At 42.0% G+C, this 19,636-nt stretch overlaps 1 protein-coding gene across 12 annotated transcripts in view; it reads right to left on the reverse strand.

Annotated features, from left to right (window-relative positions):
* Nucleotides 1-19,636, reverse strand: part of PHF8 (PHD finger protein 8) — a 107,181-nt gene that overhangs the window by 59,079 nt on the left and 28,466 nt on the right. For all 12 annotated transcript variants that reach the window (XM_063804425.1, XM_063804426.1, XM_016943254.4 and 9 more), the window contains 6 exons: nt 18,851-18,992; nt 16,629-16,815; nt 13,365-13,527; nt 4,878-4,965; nt 4,438-4,544; nt 2,150-2,241 (listed from right to left, as the gene is read on the reverse strand). In XM_063804425.1, the coding sequence (XP_063660495.1) occupies nt 2,150-2,241; nt 4,438-4,544; nt 4,878-4,965; nt 13,365-13,527; nt 16,629-16,815; nt 18,851-18,992 (779 nt within the window). The remainder of the gene's footprint in view (nt 1-2,149; nt 2,242-4,437; nt 4,545-4,877; nt 4,966-13,364; nt 13,528-16,628; nt 16,816-18,850; nt 18,993-19,636) is intronic.

Genomic DNA, 19,636 nt, shown 5'->3' on the forward strand with positions numbered 1-19,636 from the left:
TTTGGGGCCATCCCTTGGTCCCTGGGTCCATCCTGAGTCATGAGTGCTTGGGCCACACCCACCTCCCTTTTGGTGTTTTTGGGACACAGTCACTCTAAAGTTCACTCCATGGGAGGTGTCAGAGATGAAACCCAAGGTAGCCACACCTGAGAGGTGTGGAGAAACAGAATCACAGGCTAAGGTCCAGGTGTAGGTGAGCCCAGGGAGCAACGGAAGGCTCAAAATATGAAATCCAAGAATATCCGAGGGGAAGGTTGGCAACAGGAACTAAGGAGATTGTACAAGTTAAGCCTGCAGTGCAGTGACCTTTCTTCTTCTCTTGATTTCTTGGTGTGTTTTTTAAATTCAGTATTCTGAAAAGTTAATTCGTTCACATAGGTCAAAAATCAAATATTGGTGCTGAGAAGGAAATTAACAGCTGAAGGCTTACATTAGAAAAGAAAGGCAGGCCAGGTGTGGTGGCTCATGCCTGTAATCCCAGCACTTTGGGAGGCTGAGGTGGATGGATCACTTGAGGTCAGGAGTTCAAGACCAGCCTGGCCAACATGGTGAAACCCCGTCTCTATTAAAAATACAAAAATTAGCCAGGCGTGGTGGCACATGCCTGTAATCCCAGCTACTCAGGAGGCTGAGGCACGAGAATCGCTTGAACCTGGGAGGCAGAGGCTGCAGTGAGCTGAGATCGTGCCACTGCACTCCAGCCTGGGCGACAGAGTGAGGTTCTGTCTCATAAATAAATAAATAAATAAATAAATAAATAAATAAAATAAAATGATATTGAAAAGCTTCATTCCTACCCTGTCCCTGCCATCAATCCCACCCTGCCCCTGCCATCAATCCCATCATCCCACTCCCACAGGTAACCATTTTCATTAGTTTCTACATCCCAGATCATATATCCAGGCAAGTATATACTAAGATAATTCTTATTTCTCCCCTTTTTACATATAAAGTGGCACACTATACACACGGTTGTGCACCTTGACAAATTTTGGAGATCTTTCCAAATCAGTACATACAGAGCTTTCTTATTTTTTTTATAGCTGATTAACGTTCAGTTGGATAAATGGACATTCGTACATTTCTAAAACCCACTTTGGCAGTATGCATCAAGAGCCTTACATTTTTTCATATACTTTGATTCAGTAATTGTTCTTCCAGGAATCCATCCTGAAGAAACAATCAAGAAATGAGGGACAAAGACTGATATTTACTGTCTGATTCTTTAAAACTATCCCCTCAAAGAAATAAAAAGGAAGCAGCAATAAGCAAGTAGTTAGGCAAGGATGGTACATTCCTGCAAAAGAATATCATATAACTATTAAATGTTTCTGGAGAACTTTGGTGACACAGGAAAATTAAGACAAACCAATAGATTCAAACACAAAATTGGATATACAGTTGACCCTTGAACAACATGGGTTTGAAATGTATGGGTCCATCTATATGCAGATTTTCTTCTGCCTCTGCCACCCGGGACAGCAAGACCAACCCCTCTCCTTTTTCTTCCTCCTCAGCCTACTCCATGTGAAGACAAGGATGAAGCCCTTTACAAGGATTCATTTCCACTTTATGAACAGTAAACACATGTTTTCAGCTTACTTTATTGTAATAATACAGTATACAACACAAATAACATATACAAAATATGTGTTGACTATGTTACTGGTAAGGCTTCTGGTCAACAGTAGGCTGTTAGCAGTTAAGGTTTTAGGGAGGCAAAAGTTATATGTGGATTTTTGACTGCACTGGGGGGCAGGGTCTGCACCCCAACCTCCACATTGTTCAAGGGTCTACCACACAGTGTGACAGTAATTATGTTTTTAAAATGCACATAAAAAAGACCAGAAGGAAATGTACACAAGTGTTAATAGCAGTTCCCGCTGAGTGTAAAAATCATAGGTGATAATTTTCCTTCTTTATACTTTTCCTCATTTTTCTAATTCTCTAGTGTGATGTTGTATTACTTTTTATCATCAGAAAGAAAGATTTTAAAATGTAATCAAAGGAATCCTAGCCCACACCTCCACTCTACACCCAGGAGCCCACAAGCTTCTCTGGTCTCTTCTGTCTCTCCAAAACATCTACCCAAATCCAGTCCCTACAAAGGGCAAAACTCCAGAGGAGGTAGAGAAATATGCATATTTACTTCTTTCCTTGTCCAGGCTCTAAAGGCCAAGTTCAAGGCTTTGCCACCATGGACCAGGTAGGAGGCAGGGTGTCTCCTGTTCTCTCGCAAACCTAAAGGAGGAAAGAGGAAAGCAGAGTGTCAACAAAGCCATGCAGGAAAGTGAAGGACTTGGGACTTTTGTTAAGACAACCAGAGAAAATGCTCAAGGTTCTGAGCACAACTGCAGATCTCAGTTCTTCTGATAGTGTTCACTCACTGAGTACCTACTAAGTGCTAGGAATGTGATATCTATTATCTCATTTAACACTTATACCTATCCTGTAAGCAAGGTATTATCTTCATTATACAGCCCAGAAAATTGAGGTTCAGAGAGGCAAAGTCAAGACCCAGGGCACACACCTAGCAAGTGCTAGAGCCATGACTAAAACCATGTGTATTTGAATCTGAGGCTTGTGCCCCTTCCATGACATTACTGTGCCTCCTGGGTTTCAAAATGAGAACACTCAGGAGGACTATGAGCTCTACCTACACAGACTTTAAGGGCCATTAATGTAGAAGATGGATTAGCTGTGTTCTGCCTTATGTCAGGAGGCTACTACAAACAGCCAGATTTAGGCTCTATAAATAATTTTCTACTGAACCAAGCTGTTTAGAATAAGTAATGAGCAGTTAGTCATCCAGCATCTGATTGAACACTTAAGTGACAGTCTAGGTGGCAGAATAAGAGCTTGAGGTATTGGCTACGAGGCTGTACTCATGGCCCCTGAGATTCTTTGTAACTCATCAATACTGATTTCTCCTGGCCAAGTCAACTTGAAGAATCTCAGGCCTAAGTAAGGGACCCATTCTATTCTGGATCAGACCAGGAAAGAGGAAACCCAGTAAGTAAAGTGGCTTCCAACTGGGCTAATGCCCAGGAACCAAAACAATGATGCCAGGACGGTCAGGACTGGGCCTTATCCCCAGGGGAAGCAGATCCAGGAAACTCTCAGACTATCCAAATTGAACTTTTTATCTTAACCAGCAGGAAATAGAGATCATTTCACTGTGATCCAATATTTTCAGTCACACTTGCTAAACAAAAAGGTTAAAATCCATGCCTTGCCATGTATTATGCTGAGTAAAAAAGTGAAATCTGAGAAGGTCACGTACTATATGATTCCATTTATACAATATTCTTGAAATGACAAATTTGGCCAGGCGTGGTGGCTCACGCCTGTAATCCCAGCACATTGGGAGACTGAGGCGGGCGGATCACGAGGTCAAGAGATTGAGACCATCCTGGCCAACATGGCGAAACCCCGTCTCTACTAAAAATACAAAAATTAGCTGGGCACAGTGGCGCGTGCCTATAGTCCCAGCTACTCTGGAGGCTGAGGCAGAAGAATCACTTGAACCCAGGAGGCAGAGTTTGCAGTGAGCAGAGACTGCACCACTGCACTCCAGCCTGGTGACAGAGCGAGACTCCATCTCAAAAAAAAGAAAAAGAAAAAAAAAAAAAAGTATAAAAACTAGCCGAGTGTGGTGGCGGGTGTCTGTAATCCCAGCTACTCAGAAGGCTGAGGTAGGCAAAGCTTGAACCCAGGAGATGGAGGTTGCAGTGAGCCAAGATCACGCCACTGCACTCCAGCCTGGGTGACAAGAGTGAGACTGTGTCTCGGAAAAAAAGAAAAAAGAAATGACAAAATTATAGAAATGGAAAACAGATTAGTGGTTTCCAGAAGTTACGGATGGTACAAGGGAGGAGAGTGGGTGAAACTATAAAGGGACTATAAAGGGGTAGCATTGCTGGGTACTGTGGCTCATGCCTGTAACCCCAGCAAAAGGAGTCTGAGGTGGGAGAATCGCTCGAGGCCAGGAGTTTGAGACCAGTCTGGTCAACATAACAAGACCCTGTTCATACAAAAAATTTACAAAATTATCCAGGTGTGGGGGCCCATGCCTGTAGTCTTAGCTACTCGGCAAACTGAGGCAGGAGGATTGCCTGAGCCCAGGAGTTTGAAGCTGCAGTGAGCCATGATCACACCACTGCACTCCAGCCTGGGTGACTGAGTGAAATCCTATCTCAAAAAAGAAGGGGCTGGGGGCTGGGCGGGTAGCACTAGGGAGATTTTTTTTAAAGCACTAATTATCACTTTTTAAAAATTGAACATATTTACGGTACACAACATGATTTTAATTTATATACTGAGATCTTTCTGGTAATGAAATAGTATCATGTCTTGACTGCGTTACTTACACATACACACATACTCATTCACTCAGGGGAGAGGGGCAAAAAGGACAGTTGGCAAAGGGCTCCATACCGCGAAAGATGTCCAGGATGTGCTTTCCCACATACCAACAGATGGTCTCAAAGTTGGGGAATCTGAAGAGGTCTGCTGTGCTCAGCCGCTTCTCAATCTCATAGGCTCTAGAAGGAGGAAACACCAACAACAAAAACAAGGATTCATTTACTGAGCACCTACTATGAATCAGGTTTTGTTCTGGATGCTTTGTATCTCTAATCCTCAAAATGACTCTGCAAGATCTGACTTTATACATTAGGAAACTTGGGCTCAAAGGTTATATAACTCGCCCAAAGTCAAATAACTACTAAGTGCAGAAAAGGTGTTAATCTTCAGCTGAACATGATCAGGAACGAGGAACCATTCCTTTCTGGCCATGTCCCCTCCTTCTACATTATACTCCTCACTCTAGCAGACAGGAATGGCCAACATAGAATCACCACAGTTTCAGTACTCACTTGAGCTGCATCTCGATGTTAAGGCTGTGTAAGAAGTTCCCTCCAAAGGCAAGGCAGTCCACAGGCGTCAGCACAGCATGGATCCACCCTGCAGTGTAACAAGGCAAAATCAAAGCTGGAAGAGGGCCTTTCTTCCTCTGATTATCTCCACTACCTACTCATCTCAAACCCAACTCCTTAAGAGCAGTTAGCCTCCAAACTGGCTTCCCAACACCAGATGTTCTCAAGGTGTGGTCCAAGGAATCCTTAGGCTCCCTGAGACTCTTTGAGAGAAGCTGAGATGCCACTCAGAACTATATTCATGAGAATATTATGATGTTCTTTGCCTTTTTCACCCTTATTCTCATGGGTATACAGTGGAGTTTTCCAGGAAGTACATGATGTGACATCCAACAGAATGAAAGCAAAAGCAGATCTGGGGTTCTAACAATTTTTGATTAACCTAGATATTATAGAGATTTGCAAAGATGTAAAACAATGTCATTCTTCCCACTAAACATTTTTGAAAACAGTTTTCATAAAAAATTTTTATTTATGCTAACATGTAATGGGCTTATAATTATTTTTTAATAAGTTAACAAGTACTTTTAAATTTTCTATTTTAATTTATATGGTAAAAATTGATAAATATAAACCACATAATAAAAAGCTCTTCTGGGTCCTTAATAGTTTTTAAGAGTATAAAGGAATACCGACTGTTTGCAAACCACTGCTCTACAATAATCTCAAATCTATCCTTCACATCCATTCCTAAGCGATATATCTAAAATATAAATTAGGGTCAGGCACAGTGGCTCATGCCTGTAATCCCAGCATTTTGGGAGGCCGAGGCGGGTGGGTCACCTGAGGTCAGGAGTTTGAGACCAGCCTGACCAACATGGCGAAACCCCGTCTCTACTAAAAATACAAAAACTAGCTGGGCATGGTGGCAGGCACCTGTAATCCCAGCTACTCGGGAGGCTGAGGCAGGAGAATCACTTGAACCCGGGAGGCAGAGGTTGCAGTGAGCCGAGGTCGCACCATTGCACTCCAGCCTCAGCGACAGGCATGAGCCACTGCACCCGGCCTATATTGTTCTTTATATCTTTTGGTACATCTGAAATATTTCATTAGAAACTAAATAAACCTTCAATGGCCCTCAATCGCCTCTGTGGTAAGTTCAGTCGGCCTACCTTTTCACTTTCATCCACCCCAGCCCTTGCTCTTTAAGCTCTAGTATCCATAAGCTGCTTCACACAGTTTTGGTTTTCTTCCACCTTTCCCTATGTCTGAAATGCCATTCCTGTCTTTCTTTTCTTAGTTAATCCCTACTCACCCTTCTAGTGTTGCTCTCCTAAGACTTTCACAAACCTATGGCTAGACTAAGCGCTCTTCTCTGTGCTTCCAAAACTAGTAGTGAATACCCCTATTGGTGCTATTGTGGCTAGTAGAATATTATACTGAAACAGCCTATCAATCTTTTGTCCTTAGCACTTAGCCCAATGCCAGGGCACACAGTAGACACTCAATGCTTGTGGCCCTAAGTAGATTGCACCCGGTGTGTGGGCATTTCTACCAAGATGTCAATTAATTAACTCAAACCGCTAATGGGCAAATTCAATCCATCAGTTACTAAATGCCCAGTATAGAAAAGTCATTATGGACTAGACCAGGCAAAGGATTCAAAGATGGATGAATAAATGCCTGGGAACAGAAAACTATAAAAGAGAAAAGCAGATGGGGGTGGGAGTTGGGTGGGAGTGAATGACCTGCCTCACCATGTATTAAACATTCTAAAAAACCAATGAAATCGTATCAATAATATTGATAATTGAAGAGAAAAACAGACTTGTAAAACAATAGACAATCCAATATATATAAGACAATATATGGTTAGACAAATATAGAATTATGTAACAAGAATTTGAAAGAAATCATCATAAGAATACCTTAGTGAGCAATTCCAAACATGCTTGACACAAAAAAAGGAAATAGAAATTCTCAGCAAAGAAATACACAAGAAACAAAAGAAAATTTTAGAAATGAAAAGTACTGTATCTGGGCCAGCTGTGGTGGCTCACACCTGTAATCCCAGCACTTTGGGAGGCCGAGGTGGGTATATCACGAGGTCAGGAGCTTCAGACCAGCCTGATCAGCATGGTGAAACCCTGTCTCTACTAAAAATATAAAAATTAGCCGGGCATGGTGGTGCGCGCCTGTAATCTACTTGGGAGGCTGAGGCAGGAGAATCACTGGAACCCAGGAGGCAGAGGTTGCAGTGAGTTGAGATCACGCCACTGCACTCCAGCCTGGGCGCTAGAGAGAGACTCTGTGTCAAAAAAAAAAAAAAATACTATATCTAAAATTAATGCAATTGACAAACTCAACAGAAGAATGGAGACAACAGAAGAAAGAAACAGAAAATGCAAAGACAGAGAAACCGAAATTACCCAATCTGAACTTGAACAAAGAGAAAAAAGACACAGAAAAATAAACTCAAGGACTTGCGGGACTAAGACAAGATACAAAACATTCATGTAATCAGAGATCCAGCGGAAGTTAGAGCATGAGTCTAAAAAAGTATTTCAAGAAATAATGGCAGCCTGGCGCGGTGGCTCATGTCTGTAATCCCAGCACTTTGGGAGGCCAAGGCAGGCAGATCACCTGAGGTCAGGAGTTCAAGACCAGCATGGCCAATATAGTGAAACCCTGTCTGCACTAAAAATACAAAAATTAGCAGGGCATGGTGGCACATGCCTGTAATCCCAGCTGCTCGGGAGGCGGACACTGCAGTGAGCCGAGATCACTCCACTACACTCCAGCCTGAGCAACAGAGTGACACTCCCTCTCAAAAAAAAAAAAGAAAGAAAGAAAAGAAAAAAAAAAAGAAAAAGAAATAATGGCTAAAAATTTCACATATACAGCAAAAGACATAAACCTACACATTCAAGAAGCTCAGTGAACACATTCAGCATTATAAACCCAAAGAAATCCACACCAAGAAAAACACAGCATGGCCAAACTGCAGAAAACTTAAAAAAAAAAAAAAAAAGAATGAAAGCATCAAGAAATGATACATTATCTATAGGGGAAAAACAATTCAGATGATAGCCAAAATCTCATCAGAAACCACAGAGGCCAGAACGAAACAGCAAAACATTCTTTAGGTGTTGAAAGAAAAGAACTATTAACCCAGAGTTCTATATCCAGAAAAATATCCTTCAGGAATGAAAGAAAAAAAAAATCAAGACATTTACTGATGGAAAAAAACTAAGAACTTGTCGACAGTAGACCTACCCTGAAACCCTAAACACCAGAAAGGAAAACAGAATAAACAGATGAGTAAAAACATGGGTGAATACCATAGAATTTCCTTCTCTTGAGTTTTCTAAATTATGTTTCATAGGGAAAGCAAAAATTATAAAACTTTGTGATACAGTTCTCAACATACGCAGAGGATAGTAGCCCTCTTGGTGTAGTGGGTAGCACGTCAATCTCATAATCAATGTATGATGAGAAATATTTAAGACAAATACATGGAAAAATGTAAAACATGACTAATTGTAGAAAAATACGAAGGATAAAGGGATGTAAAAAGAGGTAAGGTTTTGGGCCCGGTGCGGTGACTCACGCCTATAATCCCAGCACTTTAGGAAGCCGAGGTGGGTGGATCACTTGAGCTCAGGAGTTCAAGACCAGCCTGGGCAACATGGCAAAACCCCATCTCCACTAAAACTAAAAAAATCAGCCAGACGTGGTAGTGTACATCTGTGGTCCCAGCTACTTGGGAGGCTGAGGTGGGAGGATTGCTTGAGCCTGGGAGGTCAAGGCTGCGGTGAGCTGTCATCTTACCACTGCATTCCAGGCTGGGTGACAGAATGAGATTCTGTCTCAAATAAAAGAGGTATGGTTTCAACCCTTCCCTCAAACAGGTAATATGTAAATACTAGTAGACTGTGATATGCTATGTATGTATAAAGTAATAATTAGAGCAAACACTACAAAATAACTAGAAAACCTATATGAAAGCTGAACCAAAAAATTCTTATGAAAATTCAGGGGACCGGCTGGGCCCTGTGGCTGACGCCTGTAATCCCAGCACTTTGGGAGGCCAAGGCAGGTGGATCACCTGAGGTCTAGAGTTCGAGACCAGCTGAGCCAACATGGTGAAACCCCGTCTCTACTGCAAATACGAAAAAATTAGCTGGGCATGGTGACGGGTGCCTGTAATCCCAGCTACTCGGGAGGCTAAGGCAGGAGAATCACTTGAACCCAGGAGACTGAGGTTGCAGTGAGCTGAGACCGCACCATTGCACTCCAGCCTCAGCAACAAGAACAAAACTTCATCTCAAAAAAAAAAAAAAAAAATTCAAGGGGCCAAATAATCCTGAAAAAGAAAAAGTTGGAGCACTGGCACTTCCCAATTTCAAAACTTACTACAAATGTACAATAATTGAGATGGTGTGACACTGTTAGAAGGATCAACAGAATAGAATTCAAGGTCCAGAAATAAACCCTTATCTTTGGTCAACAGATTTTTGACACAGGTGTCAAGACAATTCAATGGGGAAAGAACAGTCTTTTCAAAAGGTTCTGGGACAACTAGAACTACATACAAAAGAAAAATTGGACCCTTACCTCATACCATATACAAAATCAATATAAATCAAAATGGATGAAAGATCTAAATGTAAGAACTAAAACTATAAAATGCTTAGAAGAAAACATAGGCATAAATCTTCATGACCTTGAATTAAGCAAGCCTCTTAGACACCAAAAGCATAAGCAAATAAAGAAAAAAAATAGATAAATTGGGCATCAAAATTTGTAACTTTTGTCCTTCATAGGACACTATCAAAAAAGTGACAAGACAACCCCCAAGAATGAGAGAAAATATTTGCAAATCATATATCTGGTAAAAGTCTAGTATCCAAAGTATATAAATTCTTGTAACTCAACAATGAAAAGACAATCTAATTAAAGAACGGGCAAAAGATTTAAATAGATATTTCTCCAAAAAAAACTATACAAGTGTCCAATGAACATTTGGAAAGATGTTAAACATCAAAGGTCATCCAGAAAACAGAAATCAAAACCTCAATGAGATACCACTTTATGCCCATTAGGATGGCTATAATCATAAAGAGACAGCAATAAGCATTGGGGGAAGATGTGAAGACACTGAAATTCTCATACATTACTGTTGAGAATATAAAATGGTACATGCAGCTGCTTTGAAAACAGTTTGTCAGTTCCTCAAAAAGTTAAACACAGAGTTACCATATGACTCAGCAATTCCCCTCCTAGATATATACCCAAGAGAAATGAAAACTTACGTTCACACAATAACTCGTACACGAATGTTCACAGCAACACTATTCATAACAGCCAAAAAGTGCAAACAACTCAAATGTCTATCAACTGACTAATGGATAAACAAAATGTGGCATATCCACACCACAGAATATTATTCAGCTGTTAAAAAGAACGAAATGGTCGGTGCAGTGGCTCACACCTGTAATCCCAGCACTTTGGGAGGCTGAGGCGGACAGATCACGTGGTCAACAGATTGAGACCATCCTGGCCAACATGGTAAAACCCCGTCTCTACTAAAAACACAAAAATTAGCTGGGCATGGTGGCGCATGCCTGTAGTCCTGGCTATGCAGGAGGCTGAGGCCAGAGAATCGCTTGAACCTGGGAGGCGGAGGTTGCAGTGAGTGGAGATCGCGCCACTGCACTCCAGCCTGGCAACAGAGCGATACTCTGTCTCAAAAAAAAAAAAAAAAAAAAAAAAAAAAAAAAAAAGATGCACTGGCCGGGGAGCAGGAGTAGCTCACGCCTGTAATCCCAGCACTCTGGGAGGCCTAGGTGGGTGGATCACCTGAGGTTGGGAGTTCGAGACCAGCCTGGCCAATATGGTGAAACCCCATCTCTACTAAAAATACAAAAATTACCCAGGCAGTGGTGGCAGGTGCCTGTAATCCCAGCTATTCGGGAGGCTGAGGCAGAAGAATCACTTCAGCTTGGGAGGTAGAGGTTGCAGTGAGCCAAGATCGCGCCACTGCACTCCAGCCTGGACATACTGATAAATGCTGTAACATGGATGATTCTTGAAAACATTACAAGTGAAAGAAGCTAGACACAAAAGACAACATATTACAACATTCCATCTATATGAAATATTCAGAAGGGCAAATCCATACACAAATGAAGTGAAAAAGGGGTTGTCAAGGGCTGGCAGACAAATGAATAAAGAGTGACTGCTAATGAGTATAGGGTTTTTTTAAAAAACAATGAACATTCGGGCCGGGCACAGTGGCTCACGCCTGTAATCCCAGCACTTTGGGAGGCTGAGACGGGTGGATCACCTGAAGTTAGGAGTTCAAGACCAGCTTGGCCAACATGGTGAAACCCCATCTCTATTAAAAACACAAAAATTAGCCGGGTGTGGTAGCACAAGCCTGTAGTCCCAGCTACTCGGGAGGCTGAGGCAGGAGAATCACTTGAACCCAGGAGGCGGAAGTTGCAGTAAGCCGAGATTGTGCCACTGCACTCCAGCCTGGGTAACAGAGTAAGACTCCATCTCAAAAAGTAGATAAATAACATAATGAACATTCTCTGGTATTAAATAGCAGTGATGTTGCACAACCTTGTAAATATACAAAGAACTGAATTGTACTCTTTAAAATGGTAAATTTTACAATATTTAAGATGTATCTCAATTTTTCAAAACCTCATTTAACTTAATGAAAATACAACATGTCAATATTTGTGTGACACACCTAAATCAATGCTGAGAGGGAAATTTAGGGAAAGCCTGAAATCAATAAACTAAGCTCTCATCTCAAGACTAGAAAAAGAACAAAATAAACCCAAAGCAAGCAGAGGGAAGGAAAAATAAAGATAAAAGCAGAAATCAACACAACTGAAAACAAAAAGACAACAGAGAAAAATCAATAAAACCAAAAGTGGGCCGGGTGCGGTGGCTCACCCCTGTAATCCCAGCACTTTGGGAGGCCAAGGCAGGCAGATCATGAGGTCAGGAGATCAAGACCATCCTGGCCAACATGGTGAAACCCCAACTCTACCAAAAATACAAAAATTAGCCGGGCGTGGCAGCAGGCACCTGTAATCCCAGCTACTCAGGAGGCTGAGGCAAGAGAATCACCTGAACCTGGGAGGCGGAGGTTGCAGTGAGCCGGGATCGCACCACTACACTCCAGCCTGGGTGACAGAGTGAGACTCTGTCTCAGAAAAAAAAAAAAAGTGGCTCTTTGGAAAGATCAATAAAATTGACCAACCTATAGAAAATTGACACAAACAAAAGAGAAAGCACAAATAACTAACGTCAGGAATGATACAAAGAATACCACTAGAGACTTGGAAAACATCAAAAGGGTAATAAGAAAATACTATGGCTGGGTGCGGTGGCTCATGCCTATAATCCCAGCACTTTGGGAGACTGAGGCGGGTGGATCACCTGAGGTCAAGGTCAGAAGTTCGAGACCAGCCATGGCCAACATGGTAAAACCCCATCTCTACTAAAAATACAATAATTAGCCGGGCGTGGTAGTGCAAGCCTGTAATCCCAGCTACTCAGGAGGCTGAGGCAAGAGAATCTCTTGAGCCTGGGAGGCAGGCAGAGGTCACAGTGAGACGAGATCGCATCACTGCACTCCAGCCTGGGCGACAAGAGTGAAACTCCATCTCAAAAAAAAGAAAACACTATGAACAACTCCACACATATATTTGACAATTTAGATTAAATAGACCAATTCCTTGAAGAGCAGATGATCGCAACTTATTTAATATGAAACAGAAAATCTGAATAACCTTAAAGATTTTTTAAATTGAATGTTAATTTAAAACTTCCCAAGAAAACAAATCTCCAGGCATATGTGATTGCACTAGAGAATTCTACTATACATTTTAAGAAAATTTAACACTAATTCTGATTAAAGAAATCAAAGAAAATCTAAATAAATGGAGAGATACCCTGTATTCATATAAGACCTAATCAAGTAAAGATGTCAACTCTCCCCAAATTGAGACAACTGGGGGATTTTTTCACAATAAACATACTCAGATCCCACCCAAGACCTAATAATTCATAATTCTAAGAGTGAAGCCCAGGTACAAACTGTTTAGGGAAAAAAAGCACTATCCCCACCACAGGTCATTCTGACTTAGAGCCTAGAATGCCAGCCTCCCAGGCACTATCCCTAGACTTACGGGGCTTAGAGTCATGTTCTCTGTTCACCCAGATGACATCAACCCAGGACAAAGAAGTCCATCAGCCTCCTCCTGGACATTCCCCACTTTCAGCCTCCCCAGGTGACCATGCTGCCCACTGACTACCACATGAAATTTCTTGAAGCCCAGTTCTGCGCCTTTCGCTGATATGAGAAAGACATCCCACGTAATCAGATTAATACGCTGTGGGGCCAAAAGCTCCCTTCTTCTTTCCACCCTCCCCAAACCCTCCCAGAAGCACCCAAGGGAAGACCTGTGGGAATGAAAAGTGTCTGTCCTTGCTTCACGGAACACTTGTAGCACTTGTCCACCTGGTCCCCAAAGAACATCTCATTCTGATTAGAGGAACTGCTCCAGCACTCAAAGAGAGTCAGATTGGCATTTGTTGGGCGGATCAGGTAGAAGATCTTTTCACCCTGAAACAAAAAGAGGTTGAAGTGACAAAAATACCAAGGGTTTCCAGAAAAGTCCTTAACGGGTACTCCAAAGGGGTATTTCTCCTATGCTCCAAAACGATGGCAATATGCCAGAGTTCTTGCCCAAACCCATCCAATTATCATTTCTTTGTGGATTTGGAAAACTTCAAAAGGTCACTTTGCTTTTTGTACTTTTAAGTTTCTATAAACTTGACAAAAACAAATTGGAAAGGGCATTTCAAACAAAATTGTTCAAGTTAAGACATATGTACACCAAGTGTTCCTATTTTAGACACAATGCCAAATAAAGAATGGCCTCTACAGATGAGTAGATCAATACTAGTAGCCTTAGGAGAATTTAAGGCCACATTACTGATGAGAAGAAAATTGAATTTGCCTTCAAATGCCATTTACAGAGTGTTCCTTCCCACACCTGCAATCAAAACTAATAAAAGTTTAAAAGTTCAGTAATCGCCCAAGGACTTCTGGAAGATTATATGTTATGTGATTATCTTTTGGAAGAACATTTATTTCCTAATTGTGTTTTGCCTGGATAAACACCAGAAAGATAATTTGGCAAAAAAAAAAAAAAAAAGAAAGAAAGAAACAAAAACCCAGTAGCACAAATATATTCTCACAGCATGATTGGTTTAACCAGTATTTCACAATAATAAATTTCAATGTAGAAAAGTAACACTAGAAATATCAGGTGTACAACTGGAGAATTTTGAATCAGGTCTGTAGATTAGGTACTAGTATATCAATGTTAACTTCCTGATTTTGATAACTATACAAATTATTTAAGACTTTGTCTTTGTTTTTAAGACAAAGTTTTAAGACAAACTTGTAGTTAAGAACTACAACTGAATTATTAAGATATAAAGGAATATTATGTCTTTACGCACAAATGTCTCAGGAAAAAAATATATATACAACCATTTTATTGTATTTGCTTTAGAGAGAGAATATAATAAAATGGTAACATTTGAGGAATCTCGGGGAAGGGCAGACAGACATTCTTCCCATTATTTTTTAACTTTTCCATAAAATGAAATTATTTTAAAATAAAAGAGTTAAACCTAACATTTGCATAATAGCACTTTCATTTACACATTCTAATTCCTAAATGATAAACCCAATGGAAACAACTAGGTAAGGACTTGTGATCACTTGGACAAGAGCCACAATCCAAGTTTTCCATTCTTTCCTTTGACTTTTCTGATAAGAAAACTAGGCCAGGCATGTTGGCTCAAGCCTGAAATCTCAGCACTTTGGGAGGTTGAGGCAGGAAGATCACTTGAACCCAGGAGTTCGAGTCCAGCCTGGGCAACACAGTGGGACTCTGTCTCTACAAAAAATAAAGTAAAAAAATTGTCTGGACACAGTGGCTCACGTCTGTAATCCTAGCACTTTGGGAGGCCAAGGTGGGAAGACTGCTGGAGCTCAGGAGTTTGAGACCAGCCCGGGCAACATAGTGAGAGCTAGTCTCTACAAAAATAATTTTTTTTAATTAGCCAGAAGTGGTGGTGCACACCTGTAGTCCCAGCTACTTGGGAGGCTGAAGTGGGAGGACAGCTTAAGCACAGCAGGTCGAGGCTGCAGTGAGCCATGATCATGCCACTGCACTCCAGCCTGGGTGACAAAGTGAGAGACTGTCTCAAAAAAAAAAAAAAAAAAAGGTAAAAAAAATTAGCTGGGAGTGATGGCATGCACCTATAGTCCCAGCTACTCAGGAGGCTGAGGTGGGAGGATCCCTTGAGCCCAGGAGTGAGAGGCTGCAGTGAGCTATGACTGCACCACCACACTCCAGCTTGGGTGACAGAGACAGATTCTGTTTCTAAGAAAAAAATAATAATAATAAAAAAGAAAACTAAATAATCTGAACAATGGTGAAAACCAAAATCATTTAAGAAATTTGTTTTCCAGACCTCAAAAATCCTTCATAGTCACTGACAATACACTAATTACAAAATTGTAACAATTACTAAAAATGAAACTATGGAAATCCTGACTTTAAAAAGACTTCTCATACAGGTTTTATCTTGACTGTGGTGGCAGTTAAATGACTATATACAACTGACAAAATTCATCAAATTGTACAATTAAAATGGATGAATTTTATAGTATATAAATTATACCTCAATAATGTTGGAGAAAGGGAAGTTTCTCATGTTACCAGGAATTTCCAAAGTAAATGTGGACATTTCCATACATGCTGATATGAGTATAAACTGGTTCAATTAAGAAGGTAAGAACGGCTGGGTGCAGTGGCTCATGACTGTAATCCCAACACTTTGGGAGGTGGAGGCAAGCAGATCACTTCAGGTCAGGCGTTCGAGACCAGCCTGGCCAACATGGTGAAACCCCGTCTCTACTAAAAATACAAAAATTAGCTAGGCGTGGTGGTGGGCGCTTATAATCCTAGCTACTTGGGAGGCTGAGGCAGAAGAATCGCCTGAACCCGGGAGGCAGAGGTTGCAGTGAGCTGAGATCACGCCACTGCAGTCCAGCACTGGCAACTGTCATCTTAGGTGACACAGCAAAACTCCATCTCAAATAAATAAATAAATAAAATCTTTGTTTTTACTCTGCCTCAACAACAACAAAAAAGAAGGTAACAACCAGGAAAACCTCAGGCATCTGCTATTATTCAAAAATGTTTGATTCGTCAAACATTTTTGAATCAATTTTTTTTTTTAAGATGGAATCTCGTTCTGTCGCCCAGGCTGGAGTGCAGTGGCACAATCTCGGCTCACTGAAAGCTCCACCTCCCAGGTTCATGCCATTCTCCTGCCTCAGCCTCCCAAGTAGCTGGGACTACAGGCGCCTGCCACCAAGCCCGGCTAATTTTTTTTATTTTTAGTAGAGATGGGGTTTCACTGTGTTAGCCAGGATGGTCTCAATCTCCTGACCTCGTGATCCGCCCGCCTCGGCCTCCCAAAGTGCTGGGATTACAGGCGTGAGCCACCGCGCCCGGCCAAATCAAATTTTTTTTATTCAAAATGTAAATCAAACTGATTCAAAATGTTTCTGTGCTGCCATATGACACGTACAGGGAGGCCCAAGGCCTGGCTGCCTCCAGAAGCCATGCGCATTCCTACCTTGAGTACATGGTACCAGACAGAGGTGCCACCAAAGTCAATGTGAAAGTCTGTATAGCTATCTCGCACACTCATGAGGCAGTACTTCTGTACATTGGGTCTCTCAAAGACACATTCCTCTGGCCACAAGTTTTCGACCCATGACAGCTTTCGAACAATCTTCGGTGTCTCCACAAGGTTAGAAAGTCTACCAAGGAAGGGGTGGAGAGCAGATGTCAGCTGATTAGGAAGAGAAGATTGAGGCCTGAATAAAATACCCCACAGTTCAGTGAGGGTCAGATAAGTCAGAGAACAAGTTCCCTCCACAGAATCCCCAAAGGCACATAGGACACTTACTTCTGTTCTGTAAGTCTGGTCAGTATCCTCATTCTACTCATCTCCAGAAGTCCCAAGTCCCAGCTCCACAGGCTTCTCCAGTCAAAGGTGTTCATTTCCTCCACTAAATGCTCATACTCCCCAGCCCCACTCCAGACTACTCACTTGGCATGTGGATTATAGAAGTTATTGCACTATCCCCATCTCATAGTGTCTTCTCTATGAGAAACCACTAGAGCAACCTCACAGGGCTCAGTTCCAGGTAAAGAAATGTTTCTCTGAAACATCTGTTGCTTTTATCCTACGTAAAGCCACAAATCTTACAATACTGCACTCCTCTCTTTGTTCTGACCTTCAGGAAATTCACTGAAAACTCTATAGTCCATCTCCACCAACTGGGAAATGTGCTGAGCACCCACCACATGCATTCTATTTCCCAATCTTATTTCACTTTTGTTCTAATTTTCTCTCTTTTTTTTTTGGCTTCTCCACATCTCTGTAAGCTACCTTGAATAGTCTTTCAGGATGAAGTGAAGTATAAACAAACAAATACAGTTTTTAAACACTCTCAGGTTGTTTAACCTTGCATCTTAAAAACAACAGCGCCGGGCGCAGTGGCTCACACCTGTAATCCCAGCACTTTGGGAGGCCGAGGTGGGTGGATCACGAGGTCAGGAGATCGAGACCATCCTGGCTAACAGTGAAACCCCGTCTCTACTAAAAACATAAAAAATTAGCCGGGTGTGGTTGCAGGTGCCTGTGGTCCCAGCTACTCGGGAGGCTGAGGCAGGAGAATAGCGTGAACCAGGGAGGCGGAGCTTGCAGTGAGCCGAGATCATGCCACTGCACTCCAGCCTGGGTGACAGAGCGAAACTCCGTCTCAAAAAAAAAAAAACAAAAACAAAAAACAAAACACAACAGCAAGGGTCTTAATATTGTACCGTAATTACATAATACGTTACCATTGAGGGAAAGTGGCTAAAGAGTACACAGGACCTCCCTGTACACTTTTTTGCAACTTCCTATCAATCTACAAATTAAAAGTTAAAAATGTAAATAATCAGACAGTAAGTTTCCTAAGGGCAAAAAGATACGTTATGATTTCTTGGTATTTCCCACATTTCTGACCCAAAGAGAAGACTATATACGTATCTACTGAGTGTGTGAGTCCAGATAGAATCATTTAAAGGTAAATAGGTTTCTCTTTTTCTTTTTAAATGTAAGAAACCTACATGGGGATAATTTTAGTAAATCTATTTCCAGGAACTGAGGACCTATCCCACCAGTTACACAGTGACTGTGGCACTGTTGTATACAGGAGGAAAAGGTCAAAGAAGGGTGTCCTAAGGTCTTGAAAAAGGAGACAAAAATTAATTAAAATAGCTACTATGTAATCTATCCAATGCTAGAAACTGTGGAGGAGAAATATGACTCAACTGTTACGTGAGCAGCTACCCTAGAAAATATAACCCAGCTCGCCATCCCAAAGGAAGAAACCACCAGGAAGAAGAGAAAGGAACACGAGGCAAGGTGCCGTGGCTCATGCCTGTAATCCTAGTACTTTGGGAGGCCAAGGCGGGCAGATCACCTGAGGTAGGGAGTTCGAGACCAGCCTGGCCAACATGGTGAAACCCCATCTCTACTAAACATACAAAAATTAGCCAGGCATGGTGGCGGGCGCCTGTAATCCTAGCTACTCAGGAGGCTGAGGCAGGAGAATTGCTTGAACCCAAGAGGCGGAGGTTGCAGTGAGCCAAGATCGTGCCACTGTACTCCAGCCTGGGCGACAGAGCAAGACTCCATCTCAAAAAAAAAAAAAAAGAGAGAGAAACACGAATATACACTAGATATATCACACAAGTTTCAGGCACTTTGTCAGGTTTTTTTGTTATTCCTGCACCTCTTACCTGGTATCAGAGAATTCCAAACTAATGACATTGAGGACTTTCTCCCTCTTCCCGCTGTAATAATATTTCACAAAATCACCAAGCTTCATCTTGCAGTCAGCCTGGCGGGTCACATCAATCACATCAATCTCTTTGTCAGAACCTGGAGTAAAGAGATAGGTTCTGCACCAAGTAGTCTCAGGGACTGTGGAAGACTCTCTTGTCCCCTCATCAGTCCCTAGAATGGCCTTACACTCAAAGCTTCTCTCCACTGACACTGTACATATATGTGTGTGTTTGTTTGGGGGGCAGGGGAAGGAACCCATCGCACTTTCCTTAGATCTATGTGCCCTGCTAGGGCAATGGAACTACCAGACACACAGCCTCACACATAGTAGTCCATCTGCCTGGGCCTTGCTTCTCCATTTCTTCTCATCCTCTCCCCAGAAACTCATGCCCGACAACAAGTGGCATGTGAGAACAACAGTCAAAAGCTTTCTCATTTCAACAGAAGACAGACAATGATCCCTAGAACTTCCCAGGTAAAAAACGGAGCTCAACCTGGGGTTTTATGGACTATTAAAAGGAGAAGGGGCTGGGCGTGGTGGCTCACGCCTGTAATCCCAGTTGGGAGGCCGAGGCAGAAAGATCGCTTGAGCCCAGTAGTTGGAGATCAGCCTGGGCAACATAGTGTGACATCATCTCTACAAAAAATAAACAAAACTAGCTAGGCATGGTGGTGCATCCCTGTAGTCTCAGCTACTCAGGAGGTTGAGGTTTGAGGATCCCTGGAGCCCAGGAGGAGGT

This window comes from Pan troglodytes, chromosome X (genome assembly GCF_028858775.2).
Source record: "Pan troglodytes isolate AG18354 chromosome X, NHGRI_mPanTro3-v2.0_pri, whole genome shotgun sequence".
Classification (NCBI taxonomy): Eukaryota; Metazoa; Chordata; class Mammalia; order Primates; family Hominidae; genus Pan; species Pan troglodytes.